Genomic DNA, 16,598 nt, shown 5'->3' with positions numbered 1-16,598 from the left:
AGGGAGGAGCAGCAGGGTGAGGAGGAGTAGAGGGAGGAGCAGCAGGGTGAGGAGGAGCAGAGGGAGGAGCAGCAGGGTGAGCCTGGGGGGGACCACGAGGAGAGCTCATGATGAAGAGGAGGATGAAGAGCGGGGCCATGTGAGACCTTGGGCCGCTGTGTGGATCGAGGGCTCGGTGTCATCCTACTGTCAGCCTCCCTGACCTCTGACCTCTGACCTCTGACCTCTGGTCGTTCTCAGCATTGTGTAAAACAATAGAAGGTACGTGTGACAGTGAGCGCAAACAGGATGTTGTGCAGGAAACAGACTAGAATATTCTATAATAATATCTGATTGGGACAATTTCTCTCACTCTATCTCTCTCTCTGTCCTTCACTCTTTCCTACTCTCTCTCTTTCTCTCTCTCTGTGTCTCTCTCTGTCTCTGACTCTTGTATACTCTCTCTCTCTGTCTGTTCCTCCCTGTTTCCCTTTCTCTCCCTCCTCCTCCTCCACTCCACCCATTATGCTAATGAGAAGGGGTGGGGAGCAGGGCTGTGATTGGCTGTCAGGGCTGGGGCCCCTCCCCGCTCCTCTGGGGTAGAATGAGAGGTGAGAACTGTTTCAAACGCTGCGCCGCACCGCAGACCTCCTCGTCGCCGCCGCCGTCTGTCCTGCTGCGCCGCCAGGCAGGGAGGGGGGTGAGACAGGAGCGCTGAGCAGTCAGCAGACAGACAGACAGAGAGAGAGAGGGACAGACAGACAGAGAAAGAGAGAGAGGGACAGACAGACAGACAGAGAAAGAGAGAGAGGGACGGACAGACAGAGAGAGAGAGGGGGACAGAGAGAGAGAGACATGCAGCTGAGTCTGCAGTAAGACTGCTCCGGTCACCAGAGAGGAGAGCGATCGTGTTCCTATCCCTCCTGCGACGGGACGTCCCGGACTAGAGGCTCCTAGTGCTGCGGTGACGCCATGGAGCTCCAGAGTCCCCTCTCCCCCACGCCGGACTACCCGGGCCCCCTGTCCCCCTCCGGCCTGGGCCCCTCCCCGGCGCACAGCCCCTGCAGGAGCCCGACGGCCGGCCCCACCCAGGCGGCCTTCAGCTACGCCCAACTGGAGGGCCGCTTCAAACAGCTGCAAGGTAGGAGAGCGTTCAGGTCACCGCTCCCCTCCGACAGGACGACGGGCTCTGAACCCAGGAGGTCAAAGGTCAGACCTGATGATCACGCGAGTGTTGTTTCAACTCCCAGCCTCTTCCGGAGAGATCTGGTCCTGGGGGGGTTTACGTCCTGTGGTCCGGGGGGCCCGGAGCGGAGCTGCTCTGTGATCGTGTAAACGTTCCTGAACGGTTTTCTCGAAGTTATCGAGGGGAGCTCCTTGTCTCGTTGTCTTGTTCCGATCAGCTCCTCTTCCCCTCTCGTCTCCTAAGAGGAGTTTTTCTGTTGACAAAGTTTCAGCTTTGGGTGAAAATGTGAAACGAAACCTTGAGGACTCGAGCTAACATCTCGTGGGTTTGCAGTCATCTGGGAAGCGTTTTATTCAATGGCACTATTGTTGGATCACTCTTACGCACGAGGAAACACTGGGGAACAATGTGGTGCAGCTAGGAGACAACATCCATACAGTTGGACATGTTCCAGATAGGAGAGGTCCTCCATTCTGTGGGACATGTTCCAGACTGTCTGTTATTATAGATACAGTCTTTAATTTGTGCAGAGGTGACGGTTCATCCCAGTGTGTTGGGCGTGGGGGGGGCCCTGGGTGTTGTAGTTCTTAGTGGCTTGTCGCTCCACTTAAAGAAGAAGCAGTTTTAATTTGCTGAGAGGAAGGAAGGGAGGATGAAAGAGGAGAAGAGGCCAGCGACAGACGCTGGGCAGGAGCTCCTGAAACATTGATGATGAGGAGGAGGAGGAGGAGGAGGAGGGGGGCAGAGGAGGGAAAATAAAGGGGAAGCTAGGATGTAAATACCTAGAAAGTAAATGTGTTTTGATGAATGAATTTCTCTTTGGTTTTTGGTAGTATCTGTGTGGTACAGTTTGATTGGTTAAACTAATCTGTGTGGTACAGTTGCGTTAGCTAAACTAATTTGTGTGGTACATTTGGATTAGTTAAACTAATCTGTGGTTAGGGTTAGATAAACTAATCTGTGTGGTTAGGGTTAGCTAGGCGTCTCCACTGAATGGAGGCCACGCCCATGTGAGGGCGGGTCTTGCAGGACTCCCGTCTTTCGTGCTCACGGCGTGTTTGGTTGTGTCAGCCACTCCGGGGGCGCCGGACTCGGTAGCCTGTTCAGTCAAGACCGAAATCCTGTCGCCGCGCAGAGAGGTCCGCCTCTTCGTGGAGTTCTCTCCCCCGATTGGATAAAGAGGGAACGATATGGGCAGGGCGGAGGGACTGGGGTACGCTGTGCTCACGGCCCCTGAGGGCCCCTAAGCGCGCCCTGTCTCAGGCTGGGAGTCCGCAGCCTCTTCTGTGTGGTTCTGGGGGAACCGTGTCAGCTGGTTTAGTCAGGTCCTCTCTGGACTGAGGACCTGTGGAGTGCCCCTGCCTGTCAGGATTCAGACTATTCTATATTCCCTCTATGATCTCGAGCTCCGGTGCGTCAGACTGGAGAATGTCTCGTGTAGCAGTGAGTGTGGGCTGTTCACAGAAGACGGCTCATTGTTATTTTCCACCACTGACTTTAAGGGGCAAGCTCTTGCACCCTGGTTCTCTAATTATAAACAATGTAATTAACTAAAGGCATCTGAAAATCACCTTCTGATAACAGATGCTTGCTGCTGTTGAGAACCAAACTCTACAGGGCCCAAAGCAGCCCAGTAGAACCAAACTCACCAGGGGCCAAACGCAGCCCAGTAGAACCAAACTCTACAGGGGCCAAACGCAGCCCAGTAGAACCAAACTCTACAGGGGCCAAACGAAGCCCAGTAGAACCAAACTCTACAGGGGCCAAACGCAGCCCAGTAGAACCAAACTCTACAGGGGCCAAACAAAGCCCAGTAGAACCAAACTCTACAGGGGCCAAACGCAGCCCAGTAGAACCAAACTCTACAGGGGCCAAACGCAGCCCAGTAGAACCAAACTCACCAGGGGCCAAACGCAGCCCAGTAGAACCAAACTCTACAGGGGCCAAACGCAGCCCAGTAGAACCAAACTCTACAGGGGCCAAACGCAGCCCAGTAGAACCAAACTCTACAGGGGCCAAACGAAGCCCAGTAGAACCAAACTCTACAGGGGCCAAACGCAGCCCAGTAGAACCAAACTCTACAGGGGCCAAACAAAGCCCAGTAGAACCAAACTCTACAGGGGCCAAACGCAGCCCAGTAGAACCAAACTCTACAGGGGCCAAACGCAGCCCAGTAGAACCAAACTCACCAGGGGCCAAACGCAGCCCAGTAGAACCAAACTCTACAGGGGCCAAACGCAGCCCAGTAGAACCAAACTCTACAGGGGCCAAACGCAGCCCAGTAGAACCAAACTCTACAGGGGCCAAACGCAGCCCAGTAGAACCAAACTCTACAGGGGCCAAACGAAGCCCAGTAGAACCAAACTCTACAGGGGCCAAACGCAGCCCAGTAGAACCAAACTCTACAGGGGCCAAACGCAGCCCAGTAGAACCAAACTCTACAGGGCCCAAAGCAGCCCAGTAGAACCAAACTCACCAGGGGCCAAAGCAGCCCAGTAGAACCAAACTCTACAGGGCCCAAAGCAGCCCAGTAGAACCAAACTCACCAGGGGCCAAACGCAGCCCAGTAGAACCAAACTCTACAGGGGCCAAACGCAGCCCAGTAGAACCAAACTCTACAAGGGCCAAACGCAGCCCAGTAGAACCAAACTCTACAGGGGCCAAACGCAGCCCAGTAGAACCAAACTCTACAGGGGCCAAACGCAGCCCAGTAGAACCAAACTCTACAGGGGCCAAACAAAGCCCAGTAGAACCAAACTCACCAGGGGCCAAACGAAGCCCAGTAGAACCAAACTCTACAGGGGCCAAATGCAGCCCAGTAGAACCAAACTACAGGGGCCAAACGAAGCCCAGTAGAACCAAACTCTACAGGGGCCAAACGCAGCCCAGTAGAACCAAACTCTACAGGGGCCAAACGCAGCCCAGTAGAACCAAACTCTACAGGGGCCAAACGCAGCCCAGTAGAACCAAACTCTACAGGGGCCAAACGAAGCCCAGTAGAACCAAACTCTACAGGGGCCAACAACAGGACTGAGCAGTCCTGTTAACCACAGCCCGCGGCCCTCTGCTGAAGACAGATTTATTGGGTGATGTTATTGGACTTCACATTCAACACCTCCGCTCTCACCACCATATGCCATCCATGTCCTACTTTCAGACTGGGAGGAAACAGAATGCTCCCCTCTAGTCTCCTCCGGTCTGTTGAGGAACACTACTGAGCCAACATCTGCTGTTATTCACTTTGATTTCCATAAATATGCAGAAGATTGTAAAGTTTGAAAATCACTCACGCCGCGGAGAATGCAAGAACAATGACCAGGCATTCCGTGTGTGTGTGTGTGTGTGTGTGTGTGTGTGTGTGTGTGTGTGTGTGTGTGTGTGTGTGTGTGTGTGTGTGTGTGTGTGTGTGTGTGTGTGTGTGTGTTGTGTGTCTGTAGGATAAAGAGGTCTTTGATGAGGAGATCCCTACTCAGTAGCGTCTGCTGGTGTTTACGGTCCACTGCAGTGTGGAGCTACTGAGAGCCAACGTGAGGAAGTCCTTCAGCTTTCACCTTACTAGATGATACCTCAGTCAGAGGTCAGAGTGAGGCTGTCCCTGGGGTTAGGGTCAGAGGTCAGAGTGAGGCTGTCCCTGGGGTTTGGGTCAGAGGTCAGAGTGAGGCTGTCCCTGGGGTTAGGGTCAGAGGTCAGAGTTAGGCTCAGACTGAGAGGTAATGAGAGGTCTGGGGTATAGACCCTGAAGAAGATAGAGGTAATGAGAGGTCTGTGGTCTAGACCTCCTCTCCTCCTCTCCTCTCTCTCTAATAAAAGACGGATGGTCATAGAGTCTCTATTTGCGATGTCTGCACGACCAACAGAACACACACACACACACACACAGACTCCTCTGTCTTCGTGTTTCCAGGCTGTTTGTTGGTGGGTCTGCTCAGCTGATCTCAGCTGCAAAGCTCTTAATGTTCCAATAGAGTAAACATCCTCACCCTCCTCTTCCTCCCCCTCCTCTTCCTCCCCCTCCTCTCTGAGGCCGACCATGTAGACCTTCATGTCCTCCGTGTGTCTGCTCCAGGTAGAATACCCGCTGGAACTCACATCTGATATTTTGTCATTGCAACCTTGACTCCCCACTCAGATTTGTGTCAGACACCAGGAGTGTGTGTGTGTGTGTGTGTGTGTGTGTGTGTGTGTGTGTGTGCGTGTGCGAGAGTGTGTACGGTGGGAGTGTGTGAGAGGGTTTTGTTGAAAGCAATTAATGATCCCATGATAAGCAGGCGCTGAGCATTCCCCTCTAGTGTCCATACAGCAGTCTGACCTAACAATGCTTTCTATTCTGCTGTTTGCGTTTAGCTGGTAGTTGAATCTCTCTATCAGACCAACAGAACCCCTGACACACACGCGCGCACGCGCACACACACACACACACACACACACACACACACACACACACACACACACACACACACACACACACACACACACACACACACACACACACACACACACACACCTTGCTGTGGAATCAGCAGGAAGTGTAATCGAATCTGAGAGTGAGAGAAAGAGATAATGGCTCCATTCCAAATGTCTTGTCCTCATGCTCATTCACTACGGCTTCAAGGTAACAAGCTGTATGAATCAGTAGTGGAAGACCTCCTCCACACCAGTGCCAATCCAGCTTTAGTGCTGGAGCGCTGGCCGTAGTCTCTAGGCAGAGTGAGCGGATCACTAGTGAGTGGATCACTAGGCAGAGTGAGTAGATCACTAGGCAGGTACATGATTCCTCTTCATGTTTGCGTACGTGTGTGTGTGTGTGTGTGTGTGTGTGTGTGTGTGTGTGTGTGTGTGTGTGTGTGTGTGTGGTGTGTGTGTGTGTGTGTGTGTGTGTGTGTGTGTGTGTGTGTGTGTGTGTGTGTGTATGTGTGTTTCCAGACACAGGAAACCTCTCCCATACACATTGTTCTTCCAAGAAACAATAGAGTTTAAGGATTCACAGAAAACAGACCCACACACCTGTCATGTCCAGGAAGCAATGTGTTACAGCAGTGTGTGTGTGTGTGTGTGTGTGTGTTTATTCACCAGAGAGATATCGACCAATCAGCCTTCTGGCTTCTACGCAGGATATTATGAGTGTCTGATTTACATCTTAAAAATGTTTGTTTCTCTCTGGTGTGTGTGTGTGTGTGTGCAGATGAGAGGGAGGCGGTCCAGAAGAAGACCTTCACTAAGTGGGTGAACTCCCACCTCTCCAGGGTCTCCTGCCGCATCACAGACCTCTACCTCGACCTGCGCGATGGACGCTCTCTCATCAAGCTCCTGGAGGTGCTGTCTGGGGAGAGGCTGGTGAGACACACACACACACACACACACACACACACACACACACACACATACCTCTATCACACAAGCCCACACACACACACACACACACACTCGTGTGTGCACGCGCGCGCACACACACACCCACACACACACACACACTATATTAATATTAATACATGATGAGCAAGTTATTATAACTATTAATAATAATACAGTATGAACCAGTTATTATAACCATATTAATAATAATACATGATGAGCAGGTAATATCACTTTATTAATAATAAGACAGTATGAACCGGTTATTATAACCATATTAATAATAATATATGATGAGCAGGTAATATCACTTTATTAATAATACAGTATGAACCGGTTATTATAACCATATTAATAATAATACATGATGAGCAGGTAATATCACTTTATTAATAATAATACAGTATGAACCGGTTATTATAACCAAATTAATAATAATACATGATGAGCAGGTAATATCACTTTATTAATAATAATACAGTATGAACCGCTTATTATAACCATATTAATAATAATACATGATGAGCAGGTAATATCACTTTATTAATAATAATACAGTATGAACCGGTTATTATAACCATATTAATAATAATACATGATGAGCAGGTAATATCACTTTATTAATAATAATACAGTATGAACCGGTTATTATAACCATATTAATAATAATACATGATGAGCAGGTAATATCACTTTATTAATAATAATACAGTATGAACCGGTTATTATAACCATATTAATAATAATACATGATGAGCAGGTAATATCACTTTATTAATAATAATACAGTATGAACCGCTTATTATAACCATATTAATAATAATACATGATGAGCAGGTAATATCACTTTATTAATAATAATACAGTATGAACCGGTTATTATAACCATATTAATAATAATACATGATGAGCAGGTAATATCACTTTATTAATAATAATACAGTATGAACCGGTTATTATAACCATATTAATAATAATACATGATGAGCAGGTAATATCACTTTATTAATAATAATACAGTATGAACCGGTTATTATAACCATATTAATAATAATACATGATGAGCAGGTAATATCACTTTATTAATAATACAGTTTGAACCGGTTATTATAACCATATTAATAATAATACATGATGAGCAGGTAATATCACTTTATTAATAATAATACAGTATGAACCGGTTATTATAACCATATTAATAATAATACATGATGAGCAGGTAATATCACTTTATTAATAATAATACAGTATGAACCGGTTATTATAACCATATTAATAATAATACATGATGAGCAGGTAATATCACTTTATTAATAATAATACAGTATGAACCAGTTATTATAACCATATTAATAATAATACATGATGAGCAGGTTTTTCTAGCTATAATAATATTATGAATACATGAAGGTTGAACTATATTAACGAGGACATGTTCCCCCTGTCAGCCTAAGCCCACTAAGGGCCGCATGCGTATCCACTGCCTGGAGAACGTGGACAAGGCCCTGCAGTTCCTCAAGGAGCAGCGGGTCCACCTGGAGAACATGGGCTCCCACGACATCGTCGACGGCAACCACCGCCTCACGCTGGGCCTCATCTGGACCATCATCCTCCGCTTCCAGGTGAGCGACTCCATGGCCGTCTGACGCCACATGACCGCCTGAGGTCAGGTTGGCATGGTTAGCACTTAGCAATTAGCAGTGTTCAGGGTTAGCACTATTAGCAGTGTTCAGGGTTAGCACTATTAGCAGTGTTCAGGGTTAGCACTATTAGCAGTGTTCAGGGTTAGCACTATTAGCAGTGTTCAGGGTTAGCACTATTAGCAGTGTTCAGGGTTAGCACTATTAGCAGTGTTCAGGGTTAGCACTATTAGCAGTGTTCAGGGTTAGCACTATTAGCAGTGTTCAGGGTTAGCACTATTAGCAGTGTTCAGGGTTAGCACTATTAGCAGTGTTCAGGGTTAGCACTATTAGCAGTGTTCAGGGTTAGCACTATTAGCAGTGTTCAGGGTTAGCACTATTAGCAGTGTTCAGGGTTAGCACTATTAGCAGTGTTCAGGGTTAGCACTATTAGCAGTGTTCAGGGTTAGCACTATTAGCAGTGTTCAGGGTTAGCACTATTAGCAGTGTTCAGGGTTAGCACTATTAGCAGTGTTCAGGGTTAGCACTATTAGCAGTGTTCAGGGTTAGCACTATTAGCAGTGTTCAGGGTTAGCACTATTAGCAGTGTTCAGGGTTAGCACTATTAGCAGTGTTCAGGGTTAGCACTATTAGCAATGTTCAGGGTTAGCACTATTAGCAGTGTTCAGGGTTAGCACTATTAGCAGTGTTCAGGGTTAGCACTATTAGCAGTGTTCAGGGTTAGCACTATTAGCAGTGTTCAGGGTTAGCACTATTAGCAGTGTTCAGGGTTAGCAGTATTAGCAGTGTTCAGGGTTAGCACTATTAGCAGTGTTCAGGGTTAGCACTATTAGCAGTGTTCAGGGTTAGCACTATTAGCAGTGTTCAGGGTTAGCACTATTAGCAGTGTTCAGGGTTAGCACTATTAGCAGTGTTCAGGGTTAGCACTATTAGCAGTGTTCAGGGTTAGCACTATTAGCAGTGTTCAGGGTTAGCAGTATTAGCAGTGTTCAGGGTTAGCAGTATTAGCAGTGTTCAGGGTTAGCACTATTAGCAGTGTTCAGGGTTAGCACTATTAGCAGTGTTCAGGGTTAGCACTATTAGCAGTGTTCAGGGTTAGCACTATTAGCAGTGTTCAGGGTTAGCACTATTAGCAGTGTTCAGGGTTAGCACTATTAGCAGTGTTCAGGGTTAGCACTATTAGCAGTGTTCAGGGTTAGCACTATTAGCAGTGTTCAGGGTTAGCACTATTAGCAGTGTTCAGGGTTAGCACTATTAGCAGTGTTCAGGGTTAGCACTATTAGCAGTGTTCAGGGTTAGCACTATTAGCAGTGTTCAGGGTTAGCACTATTAGCAGTGTTCAGGGTTAGCACTATTAGCAGTGTTCAGGGTTAGCACTATTAGCAGTGTTCAGGGTTAGCACTATTAGCAGTGTTCAGGGTTAGCAACATGAAGATTGGATTGTAGAGACCAGTTGTGTACCAGCTTTGTGTACCAGGTGTGTGTACCAGGTGTGTGTACCTGGTGTGTGTACCAGGTGTGTGTACCAGGTGTATACCAGGTGTGTGTACCAGGTGTGTGTACCTGGTGTGTACCAGGTGTGTGTACCTGGTGTGTGTACCAGGTGTGTGTACCAGGTGTGTACCAGGTGTGTGTACCAGGTGTATGATACTTGTTGCTCTCTCAGATCCAGGACATCAGCGTGGAGACAGAAGACAACAAGGAGAAGAGATCTGCTAAAGACGCCCTGCTGCTCTGGTGCCAGATGAAGAGCGCTGGGTACTGATACACACTACAAATACTACAGCTAGAAGTACATATACTACACCCTACAAATACTACAGCTAGAAGTACATATACTACACCCTACAAATACTACAGCTAGAAGTACGTATACTACACCCTACAAATACTACAGCTAGAAGTACGTATACTACACCCTACAAATACTACAGCTAGAAGTACATATACTACACCCTACAAATACTACAGCTAGAAGTACGTATACTACACCCTACAAATACTACAGCTAGAAGTACGTATACTACACCCTACAAATACTACAGCTAGAAGTACGTATACTACACACTACAAATACTACAGCTAGAAGTACATTACTACACACTACAAATACTACAGCTAGAAGTACATATACTACACACTACAAATACTACAGCTAGAAGTACATATACTACATACTACAAATACTACTGCTAGAAGTACATATACTACACCCTACAAATACTACAGCTAGAAGTACATATACTACACCCTACAAATACTACAGCTAGAAGTACATATACTACACCCTACAAATACTACAGCTAGAAGTACATATACTACACCCTACAAATACTACAGCTAGAAGTACATATACTACACCCTACAAATACTACAGCTAGAAGTACGTATACTACACACTACAAATACTACTGCTAGAAGTACATATACTACACCCTACAAATACTACAGCTAGAAGTACATATACTACACCCTACAAATACTACAGCTAGAAGTACATATACAACACACTAGAAATACTACAGCTAGAAGTACATATACTACACACTACAAATACTACTGCTAGAAGTACATATACTACACACTACAAATACTACTGCTAGAAGTACATATACTACACACTACAAATATTACTACAAATCATACTACAAATACTGCTACTGTACTACTAATAGTAAGATAGTATTTACAGAAACATTAATAGCAATATTGATCTTCTTCTTTCTGTCTCCAGGTATCCCAACGTCAACATCCATAACTTCACCACCAGCTGGAGAGACGGCATGGCCTTCAACGCCCTCATCCACAAACACAGGTACCCTCACCCTGACCTCTGACCTCTAACCCTGACCCCTCACCTCTAACCCTGACCTCTGTCCTCTAACCCTGAACCTTTACCCTGACTTGACCTCTAACACTGACCTCAAACCCAGACCTCTAACCCTAACCCTTAACATCTAACCCTGACTTCTAACTCTGACCCCTGACCTCTAACCCTGACCTCTAACTTTGACCCCTAATCTCCAACCCTTAAACCTTATCCACAAATACAATTACTCTAAACCTGTGTGTGTGTGTGTGTGTGTGTGTGTGTGTGTGTGTGTGTGTGTGTGTGTGTGTGTGTGTGTGTGTGTGTGTGTGTGTGTGTGTGTGTGTGTGTGTGTGTGTGTGCAGACCGGACCTGATAGACTTTGACAAACTGAAGAAGTCCAACGCTCACCACAACCTGCAGAACGCCTTCAACCTGGCGGAGCAACACCTGGGCATCACCAAGCTGCTGGACCCCGAGGGTGAGTGACCACAGCTGGGGCCCCTGGACCCTGAGGGTCCCCCCCCCAGCTGGACTCACTAAACTTCTGCTTTGCTTATCAATCACAAACGTGTGTGTGTGTGTGTGTGTGTGTGTGTGTGTGTGTGTGTGTGTGCAGACATTAGTGTGGACCACCCGGACGAGAAGTCCATCATCACCTACGTGGTGACCTACTACCACTACTTCTCCAAGATGAAGGCCCTGAAGGTGGAGGGGAAACGCATCGGAAAGGTACTGGACCCGGGTTAGATACCCATGGGGTTAGACAGACCATGGGGTCAGACAGACCATGGGGTCAGACAGACCATGGGGTTAGACAGACCATGGGGTCAGACAGACCATGGGGTCAGACAGACCATGGGGTTAGACAGACCATGGGGTTAGACAGACCATGGGGTTAGACAGACCATGGGGTCAGACAGACCTAGGGTTGTATAAACCATGGACCCAGAGATAGATAAATGATATAGCTATGGTTAGATAAACCATGTATCTAGGGTTAAAACCCTAACCCTGCACTATCTCTAGTTCCCGGTAGATTACTCTGTTAACCTTTTCAGGCTGGTCTGCTTTCCGCCCAGCAGAAGGGGTGATGAGAGCAGATCCCTTATTCCTGAATCTGTCCACTTTCCAGCCCTTCTTGTAAAAAGAAGCTGGTTTGCAAACAAGAATCAGTTGTGATTTGGTTATCATGTCCCCTTCAAGCGGCGGGGTGAGACAGTGGTGTAGGCCGCATCAGAAGGATGTGACGGGTCTTAGTTCACAGCCGCAGTGATAAGGAAATGTGTCTAGGTCTTTAACAGGCAAATCGACCGGGTGGTTTTCCCGGGATGTCGTCCCCCCATACTCGCGTCACACATGACCTCATGCAGACCATGTTCCAGAACGTGTTCCAGAAGCTTCAGGGTAAGCCTGGGGATTGACTGTACTCTGTCTCCCCCTGGTGGCCAGGTCCTGGACAACGCCCTGGAGTCCCAGAAGATGATCGATAAGTACGAGGGTCTCTCCTCTGACCTGCTGGAGTGGATCGAACAGACCATAATAATCCTCAACAACCGCAAGTTTGCCAACTCTCTAGTGGGCGTCCAGCAGCAACTACAAGCCTTTAACTCCTACCGCACGGTGGAGAAGCCCCCCAAGTTAGTCACACACACACACACGCACACACATACACACACACATACAGACACAAACACACACACACACGCACACACACACACATACAGACACACACATACAGACACACACGCACACACACACACACACACACACAAATACACACATACAGACACACACGCACACACATACAGACACACACGCACACACATACAGACACACATACAGACACACACATACAGACACACGCACACACATACAGAAGGGTGAGGGTGGTGATGATGATGGTGATGAGGGTGGTGGTGATGATGGTGAGGGTGGTGATGATGATGATGGTGATGATGGTGAGGGTGGTGATGATGGTGAGGGTGGTGATAATGGTGAGGGTGGTGATGATGATGGTGAGGGTGGTGATAATGGTGAGGGTGGTGGTGATGGTGAGGGTGGTGATGATGATGATGATGGTGAGGGTGGTGGTGATGATGGTGAGGGTGGTGATGATGATGATGGTGAGGGTGGTGATGATGGTGAGGGTGGTGATGATGATGATGGTGATGATGGTGAGGGTGGTGATGATGGTGAGGGTGGTGATAATGGTGAGGGTGGTGATGATGATGGTGAGGGTGGTGATGATGGTGAGGGTGGTGATAATGGTGAGGGTGGTGATGATGATGGTGAGGGTGGTGATAATGGTGAGGGTGGTGATGATGATGGTGAGGGTGGTGATGATGGTGATGATGGTGAGGGTGATGATGATGGTGAGGGTGGTGGTGATGATGGTGAGGGTGGTGATGATGGTGAGGGTGGTGATGATGGTGAGGGTGGTGATGATGATGATGATGATGGTGAGGGTGGTGATGATGGTGAGGGTGGTGATGATGGTGAGGGTGGTGATGATGGTGAGGGTGGTGATGATGATGATGATGATGGTGAGGGTGGTGATGATGGTGAGGGTGGTGATGATGGTGAGGGTGGTGATGATGGTGAGGGTGGTGATGATGATGATGATGATGGTGAGGGTGGTGATGATGGTGAGGGTGGTGATGATGGTGAGGGTGGTGATGATGATGATGATGATGGTGAGGGTGGTGATGATGGTGAGGGTGGTGATGATGGTGAGGGTGGTGATGATGGTGGTGATGATGGTGAGGGTGGTGATGATGATGATGATGATGGTGAGGGTGGTGATGATGGTGAGGGTGGTGATGATGGTGAGGGTGGTGATGATGGTGATGATGATGGTGAGGGTGGTGATGATGGTGAGGGTGGTGATAATGGTGAGGGTGGTGGTCTCAGGTTCACAGAGAAGGGGAACTTGGAGGTCCTCCTGTTCACCATCCAGAGCCGGATGAGGGCCAACAACCAGAAGGTGTACACCCCCCGGGAGGGCAAGCTCATCTCTGACATCAACAAGGTGAGCCCTGACCCTGACCCCTGACCTCTGACCCAGGACCCCTGACCCCTGACCCCTGACCCAGGACCCTGACCCTGACCCCTGACCTCTGACCCAGGACCCCTGACCCCTGACCCCTGACCCCTGACCCAGGACTAGTGCTGGGCGGTATGACCAAAAATAACCAAAAATTGTCACAGTATTTTTCTAAATTCTAACGGTTTCACGGTATATGACAGCATTTTTAGTTTCATGCATAATCAGGTGTTCACTAGTGCTGCCACTAAGGACTTATTTTAAAAAATCTGACCCCAACCCTGACCCCTGACCCTAACCCCTGACCCCTGACCCTGACCCTGACCCTGACCCTGACCTGACGCTGTGTTGTGATAGGCCTGGGAGCGTCTGGAGAAGGCGGAGCATGAGCGGGAGCTGGCCCTGAGGACGGAGCTGATTCGCCAGGAGAAACTGGAGCAGCTGGCGAGACGCTTCGACCGCAAGGCGGCCATGAGGGAGACCTGGTTGAGTGAGAACCAGAGGCTGGTATCCCAGGTAACACACACGCACACGCACACACACACACACACACACATCCGGCAACTACTCTGTTGTGCCTGTCTAGATAGCCATCCAGCAACTACTGTTGAGAGTCGAGCAGTCTACAGTCTACATATACCAGTAGTATAACAAAGAGTAGCATTAGCAACACAGGCTTATTAACCTACTACTTATACTCCTGATATATATATATATATAAAAATATATAAAATATATTTATAACATAATTGTCAAGATAGACATACCTTCTGACATTCTTCAAGTGAAAATCTTGCCTCCTTCTGCATGTGCTCCATTGAGGTCTGATTAGCATGCCTAGTCACTTCCCATAACACAAACCACGTGATCAATTTGGCCACCTGTGACTGGCTGAAAGATATACACTTCAGGAAGTGTACTCACGAGCATGACAATTATACACACAGAGCTCCACTCTGCTACCTTGTGGGCCGAGTAGACAAAGAGTGGGGGCCGTGTCAGGGCAGCCTCCTGAGCTCATTAAAAATTAAAAACGGTGCGGGGCCCAGGATTTTGGGCCCCACTACAGCTAAGGGCCCCATCCCGTTGGTGTGCTACCCATGACTGGGCCCCACAAACCCACATCTGTGAGAACACACACACACACACACACACTCAGACCTGGCTGAGTGAGAACCAGAGACTGTTGTCCCAGGTAACACACACACACACACACACCCTGCTGCCTGTCAGTCTTCATGTAACCTCTCCTTTCCCTCTCCTCCTCCTCCTCCTCCTCCTCCTCCAGGATAACTTTGGCTTCGACCTCCAGGCGGTGGAGGCCGCTACTAAGAAGCACGAGGCCATCGAGACGGACATCGCTGCGTACGAGGAGCGTGTGAAGGTCAGAGGTCAAACTGTCAGTAAAGATGGAGGCTTCATGGGTTCCAGTATCTGGCTAAACACCTCCGTCTGTCCCCTCTGCCCGTCTTGTCTGTCTACCTGTCTGTCTACCTGTCTGTCTGTCTCTCTGTCTGTCTACATGTCTGTCTCTCTGTCTGTCTACCTGTCTGTCTCTCTGTCTGTCTACCTGTCTGTCTCTCTTGTCTGTCTACCTGTGTGTCTGTCTGTCTGTTTATGTGTCTGTCTACCCGTGTGTCTGTCTGTCTCTGCGTCTGTCTACCCGTGTGTCGGTGTGTCTGTCTGTGTGTCCGTCTGTGCGTCTGTCTGTCTGTGCGTCTGTCTGTGCGTCTGTCTGTCTGTGCGTCTGTCTACCTGTCTGTGCGTCAGGCGGTGGTTTCCGTGGCGAGGGAGCTGGAGGCGGAGTCGTACCACGACCTGAAGCGCGTGTCGGCCAGGAAGGACAACGTCCTGCGGCTGTGGGAGTACCTGCTGGAGCTGCTGAAGGCGCGGCGCCAGCGGCTGGAGCTCACCCTGGGCCTGCAGCACGTCTTCCAGGAGATGCTGCACATCATGGACTGGATGGACGAGATGAAGGTAGGGAGCCTGGCTCACATGGTTAACATGTAGATGTTATACAGAGAGGGAGATGTGTGTTAACAATGGGGTCTCTGGGTTAGATGTTATGATGTGTGTTAACATGGTGTTAGATGTTATGATGTGTGTTAACATGGTGTTAGATGTTATGATGTGTGTTAACATGGTGTTAGATGTTATGATGTGTGTTAACATGGTGTTAGATGTTATGATGTGTGTTAACATGGTGTTAGATGTTATGATGTGTGTTAACATGGGGTTAGATGTTATGATGTGTGTTAACATGGTGTTAGATGTTATGATGTGTGTTAACATGGTGTTAGATGTTATGATGTGTGTTAACATGGTGTTAGATGTTATGATGTGTGTTAACATGGTGTTAGATGTTATGATGTGTGTTAACATGGTGTTAGATGTTATGATGTGTGTTAACATGGTGTTAGATGTTATGATGTGTGTTAACATGGTGTTAGATGTTATGATGTGTGTTAACATGGTGTTAGATGTTATGATGTGTGTTAACATGGTGTTAGATGTTATGATGTGTGTTAACATGGTGTTAGATGTTATGATGTGTGTTAACATGGTGTTAGATGTTATGATGTGTGT

General features: G+C 48.0%; 1 protein-coding gene across 1 annotated transcript in view; it reads left to right on the top strand.

The window, feature by feature from the left end:
• Positions 1 to 626: 626 nt before the first annotated feature.
• The window catches only part of LOC311371195 (spectrin beta chain, non-erythrocytic 1-like), a gene marked incomplete at its 3' end in the record, with an annotated part of 40,144 nt that continues 24,172 nt past the window's right edge, over positions 627 to 16,598 (top strand). The window contains exons 1-12 of the mRNA XM_084489398.1: positions 627 to 1,120; positions 6,348 to 6,499; positions 7,966 to 8,139; positions 9,824 to 9,915; positions 10,892 to 10,972; positions 11,332 to 11,447; positions 11,586 to 11,698; positions 12,419 to 12,606; positions 13,880 to 13,997; positions 14,370 to 14,528; positions 15,301 to 15,396; positions 15,783 to 15,989. Of these exons, the coding sequence (XP_084345524.1) occupies positions 952 to 1,120; positions 6,348 to 6,499; positions 7,966 to 8,139; positions 9,824 to 9,915; positions 10,892 to 10,972; positions 11,332 to 11,447; positions 11,586 to 11,698; positions 12,419 to 12,606; positions 13,880 to 13,997; positions 14,370 to 14,528; positions 15,301 to 15,396; positions 15,783 to 15,989 (1,665 nt within the window). The 5' untranslated portion in view covers positions 627 to 951. The remainder of the gene's footprint in view (positions 1,121 to 6,347; positions 6,500 to 7,965; positions 8,140 to 9,823; positions 9,916 to 10,891; positions 10,973 to 11,331; positions 11,448 to 11,585; positions 11,699 to 12,418; positions 12,607 to 13,879; positions 13,998 to 14,369; positions 14,529 to 15,300; positions 15,397 to 15,782; positions 15,990 to 16,598) is intronic.

This window comes from Micromesistius poutassou (genome assembly GCF_964030765.1).
Source record: "Micromesistius poutassou genome assembly, contig: SCAFFOLD_259, whole genome shotgun sequence".
NCBI lineage: Eukaryota > Metazoa > Chordata > Actinopteri > Gadiformes > Gadidae > Micromesistius > Micromesistius poutassou.
The sequence above is the reverse complement of the archived record's forward strand: the minus strand, read 5'-3'. Positions and strand labels throughout refer to the sequence as shown.